Here is a 17,887-nt window from a genome sequence, read left to right on the forward strand (position 1 = left end):
CCGTGTGCTCACTTGCATGCAGCTGAGGAAAGGGCCTCCGGTGCCTCCGCCTCCAAAAGTCACCCCCTCCAAGGAGATCAAGCAGGAGAACATCATCAGTCTGTTTGATGACAATTTTGTCCCCGAGATAAGTGTGACAACCCCCTCGCAGGTTAGCTGCTATGCCCTGCCTTATATTTGTCTGCCTCTGAACTTCTTCCTTTGACCTTTCTTGTCTTTGGAGGTGTCATGCCATGAAACCTGGTCAGGCAAAGGGGGAAGGGAAGGGAAGGTCAATATTGGACATCAGATGACAGAGGGATAGGAAGTCATCTTAGAGGGGAGGGTGGCTAGAAAGCAGCTTTAACCAGTATGCTGCCCCTTGAGAGCTTTCATGTGTAGAAGAAACAGGAGGAATGCAACTGGTGAAGAAGCCACCAAATTATCACTGCATTTGTTCAGCAAGCAGGTTTAAAGAGTACAAAGTTTATGGCTCCCCTTGTATCCCTTATCTCCAGCCTTTCTGATCCTGGGTGCGGATGAAGGATATGTTTTCTGCTTTTGTACATCCACAAATGCTGATATGGCATCTCTCCCAGTTTCAGGAGAAGGCAGCTCTGCACTCTCAATGCATTTATACATGAGCTTTGTGGCAACTTATAAAGCCCAAACCTGTGCAGGAAAGGCCAACAGGAATTGCATGAATTTCCCTTTGCAGAGAATAAGTGGCCCCAGTTTAGGTAGGCAGGGCTGCACCTGTTGTAAATTCAGGACTCCTGACATCTCAGTCTGTTGCTCTTCGTCAACCAACAGTTCCCATCAGAATGTTTCTTTCCAGTGATGTGGCACATTTTGAAGCCCTGAAAATGGAATAACAATTTCAGGTAATAGGTTTTCCTCTTCTCTTTCCTTTTGATTTATATCACTGTAGGAGAGGGTATCCAGGTGGGGAATTCTGTGTTGGATCCATGAGAATGACAGTCCTTATATATATAGGAGCCTGACCAGTTTTCTGGCTGCATCATGAGATACCTGCATCTTTTTTATTTTTTTAATACATACATACATACATATATATATATATATTTCTGAAATGCTTAAAGCACAAGTAATGCCTCTAGCAATGCTCATCTGTGATTCATTCCAGAACTTTTCCATGTGTCATGCTGTTCCATTGCCTCTGGTTTGCCACCTTCCACCCAGCTGCCGAGGAGCAGAGACAGAGTAGGGAGGGAAGGAAATCTGTGTCAAAGTTTGCATGGCAATAAACAAAGCTGGCAGAGCAGACAGATAATTTGACAGCAGTGTTGGAAGAGGGGAAAACCACAGGCAGTGGAGCAACTCTACCGTTCTCTCCTATACTTCTTTCTCCTGTATCATAATGGATAGCTCTGTCTGCCCCATGGTTTGTATCATGTGTTTCCATGTGACTGCCTGCCCTTAGCCAGATGTCCTCTTCTGCATCTGATCAGTGCCATGACCCCGAATGGGATCTGCTATGACATTCAAACAGATGAGATTTCTGAGGGAGAACCACGCTTGCCAAAACAACCTTCACTGGAGCACCCAACAGCCATTAGCATTCAGTGCATTGGTCAGGGCCGTTCCTGTCAGATGTCTTTGCTCCAATGAGCTGTCTTGTGGGAGAGCTGGGTAAAAGTAAGGGGTGCTAGCCCTTGCATATAAGTCTTAAATGGCAGGTAAGAGTCTTCCATGACTAGAAGCTTTGGTGTCCTACCACCAAGAAAGGTAAGGATTGGGATTGAACCTCTCTGGAGGCCTGGATGGAGGAGTGTACTGGAATACCAGTGGGTTTTAGATTACTGGTCAGTGTTTATTATTCTGAGATGGAAGAGCTTGGTTCCTTGTCTTCGTGCCTGTGGATATCAAAAAGAGCAGAAGATATTCATAAGGGAAGGAAAATCTATCAAGAGATCAGGATAAGAGGAAGTTAGAGGAAGTGAAGATGATAGCGGTGTGGGTTGTATGCAGAAGACTTTCTCTTAAATTGAATCTCTTGGTACCTTCCAGGAATTTTTCCATGGTGAGACTGTGAAATAACTGCAGGAAACGACCCGACAAACTTGGTGTGTTGTTGGAAAGATGGTTGAAGCAGTAGGGCCAGCAAGCTTGGAAGGTTAGTGGAAAGGGGGCAAATCTGCTTTTGGACTGAACAACTTCCTCTGAAGCTAAGTAGAAAGGAATGTCTCACAGTGATTAGGTTAAATCTAAAAATGAGAAATGATAGTTCAGTTTTGAATACTGATGATTCACTCACTTGTTGTGACTGTTCTATTAATGGTAGTTAGCAAATGTGCCATCAGTGTCTGTCTAGTGTGTTATTCAAAGGAACTTATTCTGCTGACTTTGAAGAGAGTAGCAAAGCCTCTCAAATTTATGCTGTGTTAGACTAGTGTGTGAGTGATTCTTGAATGTCCTGAAATGGAAAAGCTTTGGAAAAAGCATTTTTGAATTGGGGAGTGATTTGAATTCCTTAGCTAGAGTAGCAGTGAGTTGTCATATTCTGTGTCTCTGGGTGTTAGAGGGAGGTAGGAGCTTTGGGGGTTATCTCTGAGGTCCCTCAGACTTTATTCCAGAAACCTGAATGTTTTTTTGCCTGGATCTGTGTTCCTGAGATAAGTGGTGTGGGTGGTGGTTCTTCAGTAAGTGACTGGGGGAGTCCGTCCTGAGCCATAAACACTTAAGTAGCTGCATGAGCTATGGAGCATAGCTGTAAATAGAAGAGAGACCTTTCTGATCTGGCAGTGGCAGTGATTCTTTTGACCATAGCAGGTCAGGTGCTTACACTGTGTGAGCTCATTTGGGCAGGTGAGAAATTGAACAAGGGTTGAGTCCCGAGGAAGAGACAAGTTTGATTTGCAGTGGTTCCCATTCTGTACTGCCTGTGACTACAGGTACTAAACAGTCAGGAGTCACATCAGGTTTTTGCGTTCTCACCATGTCTTCTGCGCTCGCAGCCTTAGCTTCTGGATGTCACATACCCTCTCTCTCCTGCGTGTGTGTGTGTGTGTGTGTGTCTAATGCTCGTACTGCTTTTCTTCCTCACTGCTGCCAAGTTTGATGCCCCTGGGCCCATCCAGGAGGGAGCCAGCCTGTTGGATCTGGATTTTGATCCCATTAAACCAGATGCCACTGTGGGGAAGACCCCCACGTCCACCTCCCAGGTTGGTTCATATCACTGTTCCTTCTCACTTCATAACTGACTTGTTGCCAAGTGTGGCAGGACCTGCACCCATGTGAGTGTTAATGTGGACCTGAGCTTCTGGGTGACTGGGCTGGATGCCCAGGCCTGTGCTCTGCAGATTGGCACCTTTTGGCCATCTCTGCTGGATGTGTAAGTCCAATGAGGATCAATTGACTATAAGCCAGGTCACAGCCTAGCAGTGGGTATGTGTAGGATGCTTGTGCTTTCAACTGATAGTCTGTCGATTGATAATTTAACTTTTAATGTATGTCCATCCCTAGATTAGCATCCTCTGTATGCTATATGGATTTAAACCCTTCCTCTGTGGATGGGGATTCAGCCTCTGCTCCATGCTCCTGCCACAAATTACTCTCAAAGGGATTTTTAAGAAACGAAGTCTTGGATAATCTGCAGTTACTTAAGTTGGATAAATCTGTAGAGAGATATTCAAGTGATATGAAGCCCTTCTTTTTCTGGGTATAGCATAGCCTCAGTTTGTAGTTAAGAAGTGGCTTCTTCCCTGAGCATGTTGCTGCATGGTTCAGTATCACATCCAGCCTGTGCCTAGTCTTGCCCACTATCAGAGGCAGATGGACCTACAAAGACTCTGCTTCATTTTCCTGTCTAAATGGATGGAGGCTTTGAAATGCATCCTGAATTTGGCTATTGTTATTCACCCAGACTTTCCATTTCATACTCAAAGAAAGGAGTATTTTTTGCTAATTTGAACCTGTGGTTGCCATATATTTGTAATAATAATTTGTAATAAACATAATTGGGGTATTAACAGTATTTCTTCAGTATCATAATGTCAAGTAGGCCTGCAGACTTCAGTAGTAGACAGAATTTTGTAGCAGTAGAAAGCTGTCTATTAGGTGTGCGATTATTCTAAATAGAAGTACTATATTTTCAAGATGCTAGTTCTCAGTACAGGTCAATACAAATCAATTTGCCAAAGTACTGCTTTTTGGAACTTTAAATGAGCAGATTGGCACTTTTTGTCTGTTTGCATGATAGAATGAGCTACATGCCAGAAGATGTTTTTGGTTTTTTTTCTGTACTGGGATCTTCTTTCATCTGAATCACCAGTTATAACTTGGATAATGGGTATATTGCTATTGGATGAGTATAAATTTTCCTTAAAATGAAACAATTTGTTACCCTTCCAGCAAGCAACAAATATTACATTGAGTGGGGTTTTCAAAACTGCTCAGCAGTAGCTGATTTTTGGTACTAATGTATTCACTATTAAGTTAAGAAATCACTAAAAAGAGTGTGAAATCAATGCTTTCTAATAACAAGCACAGCTACACACCTATCACAAACCACACAGTTTTCAAAGGAGTCAAATTTGCTTTGTATGGAGCACTATAGCAGAGAGGTTAAGACATCTCACTACTGAGCCAAAGTTACAAGTGGAAGTCTTGTTCTGAAATCATGCCAAATCTGTGGGCTATGAAGGCATAGGAGCATATTTAACCTTGATAGACCACAAACTTGTGATTTTTTTTTTTCTGTCTGTGTGGTCTACCACTGATAACTGAATGTGGCCTGGCTGTTTCCCTTCCATATCAGAGGTAGGAGTTATCCTTACTCAAATGCCTGGGTGCTTAAATTTGACTGTGCCATGGGAAGGGGTGTATAAATTCAAGTACTAAAAAAAATTAAAAAATACTACAGAAGTAAGTGCTGTTGAATGTGTACATCTGCCTCAGTCTGATCAGCATGTATAACGTTTGTACTCACTGAAATAATCACGTATAAATATGTTTTTATTTTTGTTGCTCTTTGACATGCTTAGTCTTTACCTTGGGATTTATGGGAGGTAAGAACTTCATATGGCTTTCTTCTCTCACCATATACTGTGAATGTGCCAGCACCATCTCTGTGTGCATCATCTGTTTTCCTTTCCCTCTCTGCTCTTCCTCTCTGCAACCCAACCCAGAATTGCTCCATGTGCTGCTGAACCCACTTTTGCATCTTCCATAAAGCCCCAGGACTGACTTGTTTGCAAGTCAGGTCTGGCACTCTCCCTCCACCAACAAATAACCGCATTGCCTTTCCCTACTGGCTTGCTTGTCTTTCCCTTGGCATGATGCTGTGAGCTTCTCCTCAAACCTAATCCCACTGTGGCATCGTGTTCTTTTGCCCCTACCCCACTGGCTCGTAAACGCTGTACATCCTGTTGGCCTCGATTGCATGTAATGCATATACCTGTCAACTGCCCTTATATTCATCTGCCTCTGGTCCTTACTGCCCGTACCATTGCACATACACATCTGGGGTTATCTGCAGTGCTTGCTGCTTATTGATCATCATTGCCAGAAAGGCTGAGTGAAATAGCTCAGCCTGTGTCTCCATTGTAAGCTAAGTGCAGGCCCAAGACTTACCTGGCATCTGCCTCAACCCCAGCTTTGGAGCTTGCTGAGAAGAGCGAGCCTGCACATGCTCTGCATGTGTGTGCGCCCAAGCCAGACACTCATTTACATGCTCTAAATGGATCAGGCCTGGTAGGGTCTTACAGTGCTGCAGACTACCCCATTGGGAGATATTTCAAGCACAGCTACTTTGAGCCCATCTGGACAAGCAGCCAGCAGCCTGGACAGAAAGTGCTTGGTCTGGATCTCCAGCCTGATTTTGTGCTGCCTGTATCCCATGGTGTAGATGTAAGCACATGACCTTGGCTTGTGCTGGGGAATTGAATCCCCACCAATGTTTTCATTCTCAAGGACCAGATCATCACCTAGAGTCAATACTAGGCAGGCCACAACTTTACCCTTGCTGAGAGTCTGGCCCAAAGACTCACTGTGGCCAGTGCTCCTTCACATGGGCCTGGGGGTTGCTGAGAAAGATGTTTCTCATGTGCATTTTATCAGTCATCAGTGTTTAACGTCTGTCATTTCCATTTATGTCTACTGTCAGTCTGTCTTAAAAAGAAAGGAAAAAGTCTGTTTTCGCAAGAAATATCTCATGCCTTACAAGTGGATGGGCAGGGCTGAGGTATGGCTATAACCTGCTAGCAGGGCAGTGCAACAGAGTTGGGCCCCTGAGAAGCGTTGGATATTATGGACCTTTAGAAGGTTTCTCCTGCATTAGTTGAGCACTCAAATCACAAGCTAGAAAGCAAGCTCTGGTCTTGCTGTCTTTACTAGCTCTAAGTATCCCTGTGGTGGCAGGAGGAAGCACCAATGTGTCCTTAAGGATCACAAAATGACAGCTTATCTCTTTCTCTCCTCAAAGGCAAGTAAAGATTAGGAGAAAATCAAATAGTCCAACTCAGTTCTGGCTATTAGACAGAATGTGAATGGAGAGAAGCTGTTTGAACAAAATAAGGATCTACACAAACCTGCTGCCTTCTGTCTGTCATTTGTGGGAAGCAGAGGGAGTTTTAGTCATTAAATAAAACCAGATATTTTTTATTAATTGCTACCTTTGCTTTCCTGCTTAATATTGGAAGCAAGGAAGCTTGAAATACCTAAGAGCATTGGTGTTTCTGGCTAGACTCTGAGCAGGAGTTTCTGATGATGAGTTGTATGCATGAAACCACCAGGGAACCTCAAGTGGAGGTTTGGGTGTGATGGTCCTAGGTGGTATGCATGGGTAAATATAAGTACACCTAGCAGATGTATTCAGAGACCCCTAACTCCTCTAGGTGTTAACAGGATTTAGATACCTGACAGTCACTTGTCCTAGAGAGCTCGAAGCCTTGGTTATGTGGCAGATCTTGGATGAGACCCTATATCCATGAAGTTTTCTGAACAGTTTTGCAGATTCTAGAGTTTTGGAATTATGTCATTGGAAACCGAATGGTGGGAAACAGATCCTTGGATCTGACTGAGCTATGCTTAATCTACAATCTAGGGAGTAAAAGATATTTTGAGCCATTTTTACCCTTCCTCTCATGCAGGAAACTGATTTGACCCAAAGGACAATTTTATCAACAGAGGAGAGCTACTAGACAAGATGCCCTCACTATGCCAATTTTCATCTTGACGATACCATATATTGTTTGAAAAACAGAGCTCCCAATGCCTGGGGAATCCTTCTCTTGCTCTCCAGAAAAGCTCTCTGAAGTGTTTGCTCTAGCCGTTGATAAGAGCAGAAGTGTTGCGTGGTTACGTAGTCCCATGTGCCATGAGGTTAACCAACTGCATAGAATCTTGGATGCAGGAGAACTTACTTAGTTCTGCAGACTAGTAAACTTGCATCTGGTGTGTATGATGATGCTCTTGGAGTAAATAAAGCTTTCAAAGCTAGGAACAGCAGTGAGCAGTTCTCCCTCTATTATCTCCTCATGACTATAAATGCTTGTATAGGCCTTGAGATGCCCGCAGGTACCTAAAATAGAATAATAAGTAGTTGACATGAAAATGCCTTTATTGAAATCCAGCAAATTAATTTGGATTCCATTCCTCTGGTTATTAAATACTGTTTTTGCAAATTAGCTGCCTTTAAAAATCTGTAGCTCAACATGAGCTTCTTTTCACTCGTCCAAATAAAAAACCATGCTGGGCCAGATAGACTTGGGCTGGCACCTCTCCCAATTCCAGTCTCACTGAATCTAAATACAAAGCAACCTGGGAGTGAATCTAATTAAACAGGAGAAGCCTTTGTAGCATTTCACGTGCATGCATTTATGTTACCACTACTAAGGCTTCCATGGATATCATCTGCAGGATGGGCAGCCACAGCTCTACTATTTATAATATCCCCCAGCAGTATAGGCCTGTGGACATGGTGATGGGGAGACATGAGGAAGGAGGTGAGAAGAGAGAAAAACCGTGTTAAATGGCACCACTGGGTCAACTGAAGGTTAAATAAAGGGTTTTTGTTAAACCAAGGTATTTATTTCTTGCTTATTGCTGCTGTTATTAGAAACCTACTTAGAACATTGTGCCAATATGTTGCTAGCAGCCAGATGGGTATTGATTTATGGGATACCATGGTTGTTGCCTTACACAGTGCTGGGCCTCCTCTGGCCAGGCTCACGATTAATGTTGTGTTGAAGTTTGCTGGCCTGACTGGTGCTTTGAGTCTGCTCAAGCACAGGTGCAAACTCATATCTTGGCTTGGGGTCAACCCAGACATGTTGAAAGAAGTAAGATGGAAAGAAAGAAGTTGTGAAGGAAGGAAATGCTAATGCAGAATCTGATTTGCAACATGGTCAATCCATGTGTCATCTTGCCAGAGAGTGTTCTCATGGGAGCGAGGGTAAGTGGCTGGGGGAGAGGTTTGGGATCAGTCCAGAGACTGTGTGCCTGGGCTCCAGTCACCCCATGGGGCTGGGCAGGAGCACCTGCAGAACTCAGGTTCAAAAAAGCATCTAGGTTTATAGTAAAATTGGTGGAAGGCAAGGGTTTCACTGGTCAGTTGAACCTGGGCGAAAGTGCTTCATAGGATTGGGACTGTGGAAATTACGTTATTAAGAAATTTGGACAGTGCCTTATTTTGAACATGTCTGTATTCAGGGGCATGTGTGTGCACCAAATGTATAAGGTGGGTAGGCATGCCAAGACTTGTGTATTCACGTGTATTAAAAATGGGAAATCTGGATATAGCAGCAGATATTTTGCAGGTATAAAGTAGATCTCTGACTAGATTCTACAAAGAAGCTCACACACTATACAGTGTAGAGAACAAATGGCTATGGACTGGCCATGAAGACACTCAGGTCACAAATTAGAAGATGGTTCCCAGTACAAGAGAGAGATGAAGCTACTGGAGCGAGTCCAGCAAAGGACTACTAAGATGATTAAGGGGCTAGAGCATCTCTCGTATGAAGAAAGACTGAGAGACTGTTAAGCCTGGAGAAAAGAAGACTGAGGGGGGAATCTTAACAATGCATTAAAATATCTGAAAAGAGGGTGTAAAGAGGATTGGGTTGGACTTTTCAGTGGTATTCCAGTGATAGGACAAGAGGCAATAAGCACAAACTGAAACACAAGAAGTTCTGTCTGAACGCAAGGAAAAACTTTTTAACTGTGAGGGTGACAGAGTACTGGGACAGGTTGCCAAGAGAGGTGATGGAGTCTCCATCCTTGGAGATATTCAGAAGCTGTCTGGATAGGGTCCTGGGCAACGTGTTCTAGGTGACACTGCTTGAGCAGGGAGGTTGACTAGATGATCTCCAGAGGTCCCTTCCAACCTCAACCATTCTGTGATTCTGTGAACCAGACCCCCGAGGTTCTTGTTGGGAGTCTTCCCAGATGCTGCCTGGTGAATCTCCGAAGAGGCCAATCAGCAGCATTAGTGCTACCAGATATAACTAAGTTCCTGCATCTGCAATTTCTGTTAGTAGATGGGAAGAGATTAAAGAAACTGAAGAGATTAAAACTGTTAGCTATGCCTATTGAATCATCTCTTACTAAGCGACTGCCTTCCTTACTGTTGTAGGGGACAGCTGATAGGATCCTTATTTCAGCTATTCACCGAAGAGAAAGTGTCTAGAAATAGTGTAGAAGTGGAGATGTGGTGGGAGGTGATTCCATCATATGATTCAACATGAGTTGGTTTATCACCATTTGAGAACTTACTGCTCCTCAGCTGAGTCCAGTTGAATGCAACATCTTGAATAGGTTTAGTTAGTGTCTTCTGGGAGGCTAAGGGAGGGGCAAGTGAACCTGTTTAATTTTGTGTTGGAACAGAGTTAACACAACCTCAGTTGAGAGAGAATAAAAGCTTGAACAGCCAGAAGTATATCATAGGTGTTTATCTGGTTTGTCCTTTGTTGTATATAGAAACCATAATCCTCAGGGTTCCTAGAACAACTTCTGCCAGGCAGTGCTTTTTAGGTGATACTGAATATTTCTCCATGGTCATGGTAGCTTTTGCATGTCAGAATCTCCTCACCTACACAAATGCATGTGTGTGTGTGCACACTGTGCAGAATATTCCTAGCAAATTCTTTTGAACAGAATATTAAGAGCAAAATCCAAATTCATGACTGTGTGGGCCCATCCCAAATCAAGTTGGGGGAAAATTAACATACTTTTCAATTTAGTCTGATTCAGTGATGAGGTCATGAGGACACTGGGTCCAGAGAATGTTCCATACCTGGACATGTTATTACTAGGCTCTTCTGTTTCCAAAATTATGCAAAGGCTTAAATATTCCTTGATTACTGATCCTTGAAACTAGCCTATTATAGACATTTGTTCCTTGGCATGTAAGTAGGCTTGTGTATTCACATATTTTATAAGTGGGAAATCTAGATGTGGTAATAGATACTGTGCATCTATAAAGTAGGCCTGTAAGTTAGTTTCTACAAAGAAAGAGTCATGCATAATTTTCGAGGTAGCAGTGATTTTTCTCTGGAGTATTGTCTGCTGTGTGGCTGGAGTGAGGGAATGCAGGCTTTACTGTTTCACTAGGTTACAGGGAAACAGGGTGGAGGGGGCCTAGAAAGAACCTGAAGTTCCTCGCCTATTTGTCAGCAGATGGCAGCAGTCAACAGCATACAACTGTTGGGCAGAATAAGCTGCAGTTTCTGCACACACAGCTGTAATGAGTATAACTCTACCTGGTTGGCTTTTGTATTGCAGCCTGCAGAAGCAGCTCATGCAGGTGCCGAAGCAGCTGGATCAGAAGCAGCAGCTGGAGCCGAAGCATCTAAAACTGAAGCTGATTCAGGATCTGCCTCAGTAAGGCACCATGAAGGAGTGCGGTTCCTTCTCTCTGTCACATCCCTTTGTGGTACATCAGACATGTGGGAGACTGGGCTGGAAAGAGAGACGTGCGAGTTCTTGGAAAAACACATCCTTGCCACTGCAGCAGTTTCAGTCCTTTTATTCAGAGGCCGGACTCGGCCCTTGTGTTTTATTGTGCACGTTGAAGCCAGGATCTGTTTGATGCTTAGGGAGAAGCTCTGCAGGAAGATCTAATAAAGAAACTGTCCCTTCACCCATATCCCAAAGCCAGCCCATAGGTGCTGTGTTAGGCTTATGCTGTCTGCTGGGTTCCTCTTTGCCTGCCGTTTACTTTATCTACCCTGTCCTCTGGGCTCTGCTGGCACCCTCTGAATCTCCAGGTTTCTTCTCTTTTTTTGAGAGAAAACTGCCACCCTTTTAGAAGGGCTGGAATAAGTTCCATCTTGTTGCTGCTTGGTTTCTCCAGGCTGTCACAGGTGACTTGTCTGTTCTACAGAAGCCCTATGAGAACTGCGTGGTGACAGCTGTGAATGGGAAATGCTGGGCAGTATGGTCCCAGGAAAACCCTTAAAATCTTCTCTGCTCTACTGCAGCCTAAAGCAAAGAAAGACACCAGTCACCAATCTAGCCTTTTCTCACTGCCACCTCTGCTGTCATTTGGGGTGTTTTGTCACTGACTAGTGTGCTGGGAAAACCCACTGACACCTTTAATGAGCTTGGGGTCCAGAATAGTCTTTAGTGTGGATCCTTCAGGGTGGGAGTAGGAGCTGCCATTTTGGAGTTTCCTTTCTCAGCTATGCTTTTTTCCTTCCCTGGCTGCTGCCCAATACCAGAGCTCTCTGCCTGCTGTTGTTGTGGAAACTTTCCCTGCTACTGTCAATGGCACCGTGGAAGGAGGTGCTTCCTCTGAAAGAGCTGACATGCCCCCAGGGTTTCTTTTCAAGGTGAGTGTGTGCTGGTGGGGCCAGTGATCCTTCCCTGTAACGAATTAACCGTTTTTGCTCAGCACAGTCATGGGGGCCACATTGAAGGGGCGAAAGGAAGTTGAAGGAGAGGTGTACCATCCTCAGCAACATGCCCCTAGCTTTATTCAGTTCCGGATGTTTCAAAGGACAGTGTAAAAGCATCGTAATATAAATGTCTAGCTGTGATGTAAAACACAGCCCTTCCTCTCTTCTGCAGCTATTTCTGATCTCCAGAGTGGTGGTATCAGTCACAGACTCTGGGTGGTAGATGGGAAGTTGGGCTTCGAACTGGAAAGGTTAAGCTCTTTGACGCAAGTAGCAAATGAAACTTTGCCAGCAGGAATACATGAGTAGCTGGAAACACCAGTAAGGACAGGATTTCATGTTGGGGGGGATTAGAAAGTCAGGATGAAAAGGGAAAAATATAAGATTAAACAGGGAAGCGTGGTGGTGATTCTGAATATGCAGTAGACCACTTGCAACTTGTTTTGAAGATGTGGAGGAAGAAGTGATTCTGAGTGAGGGTAAGCCACAAATTTAACATGAGTTATGAAATATGACAGCAAGACAATAAAGAGTCATTGTGTCCTGGAAATGGGAGATGACAGTCTTATTTTCAGTTTGTTTAAACTGCTGTAGGAATGCTTTTATTCTGTTTCAGTTATGTCCACGCATCGCTTTTTCAGGGAGATGCTACCAAAAGTAAAAGAGTGGGCAAAACTATGGGGAACAATAGGAGGCTGAGCACACTCAGTTTGGTTACAGGCAGCATTATAGACTGTAGATCTTAAAGTGGAGAGCTGTGGTTTGAAGTAGAAAAGCTGTAACATAGATGTTGATACAAATTAGGCTGAATACCAAAAAGAAAACATGGCAGGATATGATCACTTGAGGAATCTTCCCCCAGGAGATTCCTTTGATGTGAGACCTTTGAAACAAGACTGCAGAGAACAGTCCTTTCCAAACTGATACTCTTACTTAATGTTTCCTCTCCCTGCTTGCTGTGACTGGGCTGGGAGGCTATAATCCCTAATACTCTTGCAGTCCAGCTGCAAAAACAATACAGGGCAGCTTTTGGGTAAATACAGGCTTTCCACCCCATGAGGTTTTAGGCCCATAGCATGGGAACTCAACCCATCGGAGGAAGGACCTTGGAGGGTAGATAAGAAGTTGAATGAGAGAGTCACCAGGATGCCCTTGTGGCAAAGGCTAACTGCATACTGGGCTGTATTAACAAGCGTGTAGCCATTAATTCGAGGGAAGTGATTATTCCCCTCTAAAATGGCATTTGTGATCTAAGCTTGCCCTGCCTTGAGCAGCAGGTTGGATCAGAGGACCTCCAAGGTGCCTTCCAACCTGAATTATCCTGTGAATCAAGTAAGTGCAGAGCTGTGTTGCACATTATAGACCTGGGGGGGAGAGGGCTGGCCTTACTGGAGCGCTCCTCTCCTTTTCTCCTAGGTCCAGGCCATGCATGATTACACAGCCACCGACAGTGATGAGCTGCAGCTGAAGGCTGGGGATGTTGTGCTTGTGATTCCATTTGAGAACCCGGAGGACCAGGTGAGTGGGAGACACCTGGGCCGAGGTGAGCTGGGGGAGGGGGATTTCCAGAGCTGCTTCTTCCTCCACTAACAGTCTGCTGGCTGGGTGCAGAGCCATCAGTTTGTGGCTGGGAGCTGGCTGGAGAGGCGGGTTGTCCTTGAGCTTGGGGTTGGCTTCCTGCAACAACGGAGCACTCTGCTTGTGACTGGAAAATGGAGACATTATCTTGTGTAAGCATTGAATTAGCCAGGGCTTCCTGTCCTTATCACGGCATTTGAGCCAAGTTAATGGTTTCACTGATCAGGGAGCCCAGCAGAGTCCCTACTCAGCCTCCTTGGCACTCCTAAACTTGATGAACATCCTCTGTGACCACTGCAGTGTGGACTGTGGCATTGGTAGGAGTGACCCCCCTTTGATGTGATGTTTTCTCCCCCTTTGAGAAATGCTGGAGCTCTAAGAAAGCAGCTTGCCGTGGGCGTTGTCTTACACTTGGTGTAGCAGTGTCTATTTCCAAAAGAGAGTGTTGGGCCAGGAGATGGCAGCAGAACCAAAGGCTGGAGGAGGATGCTCAGCTCCAAAGAACCATCTCCCTTTCCAGCTCTAACCTGAATTTATCTGGCAATGATTTTCTTTAATCTGAGCTCTTTGTAAAAGCCTTGAGTAAATCCTCCCTACTTGCTGTGTTTGAGGGCTTCCAGCTGATAGATGCTGCAGCAATTTCATTGTTTTAGCTGAGGGAGGTGGTAGTTTTGTAAAAATTCAGGCTCAAGTCCCCAGGCTTTTGTTTGGAAAAGGAAAGAAATTCTCCAAATTGATTCAGAAGACACTAGATCTGTGGGCTTGGCTGAGCCCAGACGAGATCTGGTTTCTGAAAGGGGTAAAGGGAAGGTGATGTAGTTCACTGACCACAGAAGATGTGGATCTTCTTTGTGGCTTAACTGTTGACTTTGTGAATTATGTTGCTGCTGCTTGTGAAATGGGAGCTGTAATGTGCTGACTACTCCCATGGAGCTAGATGTTCTAGGGGGAAGGGTTGTATGGGGTAGAAGCAGTGATTCCTTCTAGATGCAGGACTCTTCACTGAGTGGGACTGCCCTGGCCAAGAATTTGTGAGCGCTTCCTTCACAGAAATCTTCCTGGATGGGAAATGAGTGGGAGCTCCCCTAGTTCCAGTGGTAGGAGATAGCATTTATTGAGCAGAATTTTTTCAATGCCCTATGTTTGCACTCTAGCTGGATGTGGGTGCAACAGCCATGAACTCGAGACTCTCCAAGCTGCAGAGGGTGAGCTCTGAGTGTTGCTAACACGATGCTGTAGCTGTACAGAAGCCCTCTAACCCTCCTACAGTGTATCCTGTGCTCCAGCTCATTTCCCTAACCCTGACCATATTCAGCCGGAAAATGTTGGCTGTTAACAGGTGCATGAACTGTGCACGTGAGTGGAGGAAGCTTAGGGTAATAGACTGTGACCATGTCTCCGTCTTGCAGCTTAGGTGCCGGTTTGTGGGTGCATCAGCGAGGCCTAGATTCATCTCTCTTGTTGGGAGGAGTTGAGGGCAGCAATGCTTCTAACTTGATGCTTCAAGTGAGGCCGTTCAAGATTGGCAAGGGTGAATCTGGGTCCTGGTCTCTAATTCCTAGAGCTGAGGAGGACCTTTGTAGCTGGATGTTGCAGGAGGGATGCATGCTCTATCGCACAGATTCTACATGTAGATAGATGATCTCCTGCACTTGCTGTGCTGTGAGCTGGAAGCTCCCTTTCAGACACTTGGGCCCCATGTCCTCCACCCAGTTGTTTGTCTTCCTGATTGATGGTGTGTCAGTCCTACCACAGCCCCTGCAGTTGTCTGCTGCAGATGGGCTCCCGTTTCACACCATTCCCATGATGTCCCCTGAATGCTCAAATCTCAGGCAGCAGCAAGGGCTAACTCAGCCTGCAGGCACCCAGCACTGCCTGCATGAGCAGGGAACTCAGACTGCAGTGGCTGATCTGAGCTGCTGCCCCATCAAATGCGCAGAAAACAGGACAAGAGGACAGAAGCTGTAAAATGGCAATGAGAAGCCATACATGCCTCATGGATTATCCCCTAACGAGGGCTGCATTGCTCCGAATGCTCTGCAGGCATGTTTTTCAAGAACATGTTTGAAGTGAGGCATTTCTTGGCCTTGGGTAAATTCACAGATAACTCCTGCCAGCTCCAGGAAAGGAGAAGTGTCAGAGCAATTGTGTGAATTGCACACATGCATGTCCCATTTCCCACAGCTTAGAGCATCTGGTTGTCTGAGCATTTCTGTCCTGGCAAGTTATGTAGCTGAATGTGATGACATATCTCTAAATGAGCCTAATGCATGCTTTGCCCAGAGGGGTGGATGCAGAGCAAGCTGCAATGTTTGGAGGCAGTGATCCTCCATGTAGCTCTGTGTTGCAAGGTACCTTGTGCTGCAATGTTAACCCATAGGTTGCCCCACTGCAAATGACTCACATGAGTGGGCACTTTTGCATGCTAATGGGATGCTTCCTTGGTGGCAGCTCCAAGGTACACAGAGAATAGAGAAGATGCACACCTGAGCTAGAAACAGTGCAGCCTTCCCACCTTGAGTATCTTTTGTCCCTCATGTGCTTCAGATGGAGCAGAAATGCCAGTGCTGAACAAACTGCAGAGAATAGGGAGAGGGTGGGAAGTCTGACTCTCCTCTGAGGCAGGTTCTACCAGGCAGGACTCTGTTCGCCTCAGTGAAAATTCATTGTGATTTATAGATCCATAGGTTTGGTGGCTAGGGAGGACCTTGTGAGAGACCTTGAGTCTGACATTGTGCGTAACACAGACCGGCAGACTGTAGTTTGCCTACTACATCCTGCGTCAAGCCAAACAGCGTACAGGGTTTTGGGGAGATTGGGGAGCTGAGGAGCCCAACCTTTCTCATAGACAGGTTTTTAGCATTGCAAGCAAGACTCATTTTGCCTCTTTCAGCTGTCTAAAATCTAGTCATCCAGATGCCCTGACTGGAGCAGGGAATGAGCACTTCCAGGAAATGATTCACCCATTTCAAAGAACCATGCCCAAGATGAAAGGGATGAATTGCACTGTGGAGTTGCCCATCTGTTTTCTGACTATGGAGAATGTTAGACTCTCACAGTTTAGTTAGTGATAGGTAGGGTAGGCGATTCCCATGCCATAGCTCCAGGGACTTTCTTTAGCAGAATTTCTCCTGCTTCAGCGGGTATAAATTATGACATGTGTCTTGCTAATTATTTGCAATATTTTACTGTCTCCAGACACTCTGCATCAGATAGAAGTTTCAGTACTGACTCCTATGGGATTTGGCCTTCTCCCTGTTTAAAAGTGAAATGAAATCTCTAGAGGCTCCCCCACCCCATCCTTCCTGGATCATCTCCAAGCCAACTATAAGCATGGCTTTGATATGCCTTGACATCTCCTTGGCCTGCACTCCCTAAGAAAAATCCCTGCTCTCATCTGTCCCTCAGTATCTGATCTCTTTCTTCTCTTCCCAGGATGAAGGATGGCTGATGGGCGTGAAGGAGTCTGACTGGATCCAGCATAAGGAACTTGACCAATGCCGAGGGGTTTTCCCAGAGAATTTCACAGAGCGGGTGCAGTGAAAGCCTGAGCCCACCAGCCGCGTTTTCTGCTGGAAAAGAGCAAGTTTTATGGTAGATGTTTGAAAAAGAACAGCAAAATGAAAAGAAGAGAATTTTAAAGGAACAGAAGCCTAAAAAAGTGTCAAAGGGTGTGTTCTTCTCAAAGGGCAAGGTTTTAGAAGTAAATTGAAATTCAAAGCGTTATTAAAATATATACATATTAATAATAAGAATAAGGCAAGTCAAATACCCTCTTCCACCTTTGATTTAACAGCATTTGAATTCAGAGGACTGATACAGAAGCAACTCAGTGTGGTTCTGTAAATACTGCATTGCCTAAATTGGTGAGAAGTCAGTCTGATCCCTGGAAAGGCAATATTTGTCTAATGACTTGAAAGTAGAAGCTCTATTTGCTCTTGGGTGGGTTCATCTGTTTTGTCTTGAAGGTGGCTTGCATGGCAACCATAAAAATTCAGCCTTCCCCATGTGTTCAATTTACAGTAGGCCAAAATATCTGTTATGCTGTTGAAAAGAAATATTTAGTGTATAGTGTTCACCAATACAATGTATGTGTGTGTGGGTGCGTGTGTGTGTGTTTTATTTTCTTTCTTTAAAACAATGTTACACAAACTGTGATTTTATACATTTAAAGATAAAAGAAGCTATGTGGGAAGGGCATGGAGGAGATGAAATACCTGAAGCTATGCTAAGTCCAGAGTTTTTCCAAATGCAGAAACTGAAAATTTCAAACTAGTGTTGGCCTGTGAAATGCTAAGAGGAACTGACAAATTGAAGAGGAGAAACAAGACAAAACAAGTAGATGCTGAAGCTTCAGATGGTTCTGAAATTTAGGAGAGGGAATCCCCTGCCCCCAAACCCTATAAACAGATTCAGAAAAGCTTAGATTCATGTAGACGGAGGATAGCGATCAAATCTGGCTGTTAGAC

The 17,887-nt window shown here is 44.7% G+C and overlaps 1 protein-coding gene across 14 annotated transcripts in view; it reads left to right on the plus strand.

Moving 5' to 3' along the window:
• Positions 1-17,521, plus strand: part of BIN1 (bridging integrator 1) — a 102,011-nt gene extending 84,490 nt beyond the window's left edge. For 4 of the 14 annotated variants that reach the window (XM_067299248.1, XM_067299251.1, XM_067299252.1 and 1 more), the window contains 7 exons: positions 23-151; positions 3,057-3,164; positions 4,986-5,009; positions 10,726-10,824; positions 11,664-11,774; positions 13,257-13,358; positions 16,854-17,521. In XM_067299248.1, the coding sequence (XP_067155349.1) occupies positions 23-151; positions 3,057-3,164; positions 4,986-5,009; positions 10,726-10,824; positions 11,664-11,774; positions 13,257-13,358; positions 16,854-16,961 (681 nt within the window). In that variant the 3' untranslated portion in view covers positions 16,962-17,521. The remainder of the gene's footprint in view (positions 1-22; positions 152-3,056; positions 3,165-4,985; positions 5,010-10,725; positions 10,825-11,663; positions 11,775-13,256; positions 13,359-16,853) is intronic. The other 10 variants (XM_067299253.1, XM_067299255.1, XM_067299256.1 and 7 more) reach the window with 4 other exon arrangements.
• The last annotated feature ends 366 nt before the right edge of the window (positions 17,522-17,887 follow it).

The sequence above is a fragment of the Apteryx mantelli genome, chromosome 6 (genome assembly GCF_036417845.1).
Source record: "Apteryx mantelli isolate bAptMan1 chromosome 6, bAptMan1.hap1, whole genome shotgun sequence".
Taxonomy (NCBI): Eukaryota; Metazoa; Chordata; class Aves; order Apterygiformes; family Apterygidae; genus Apteryx; species Apteryx mantelli.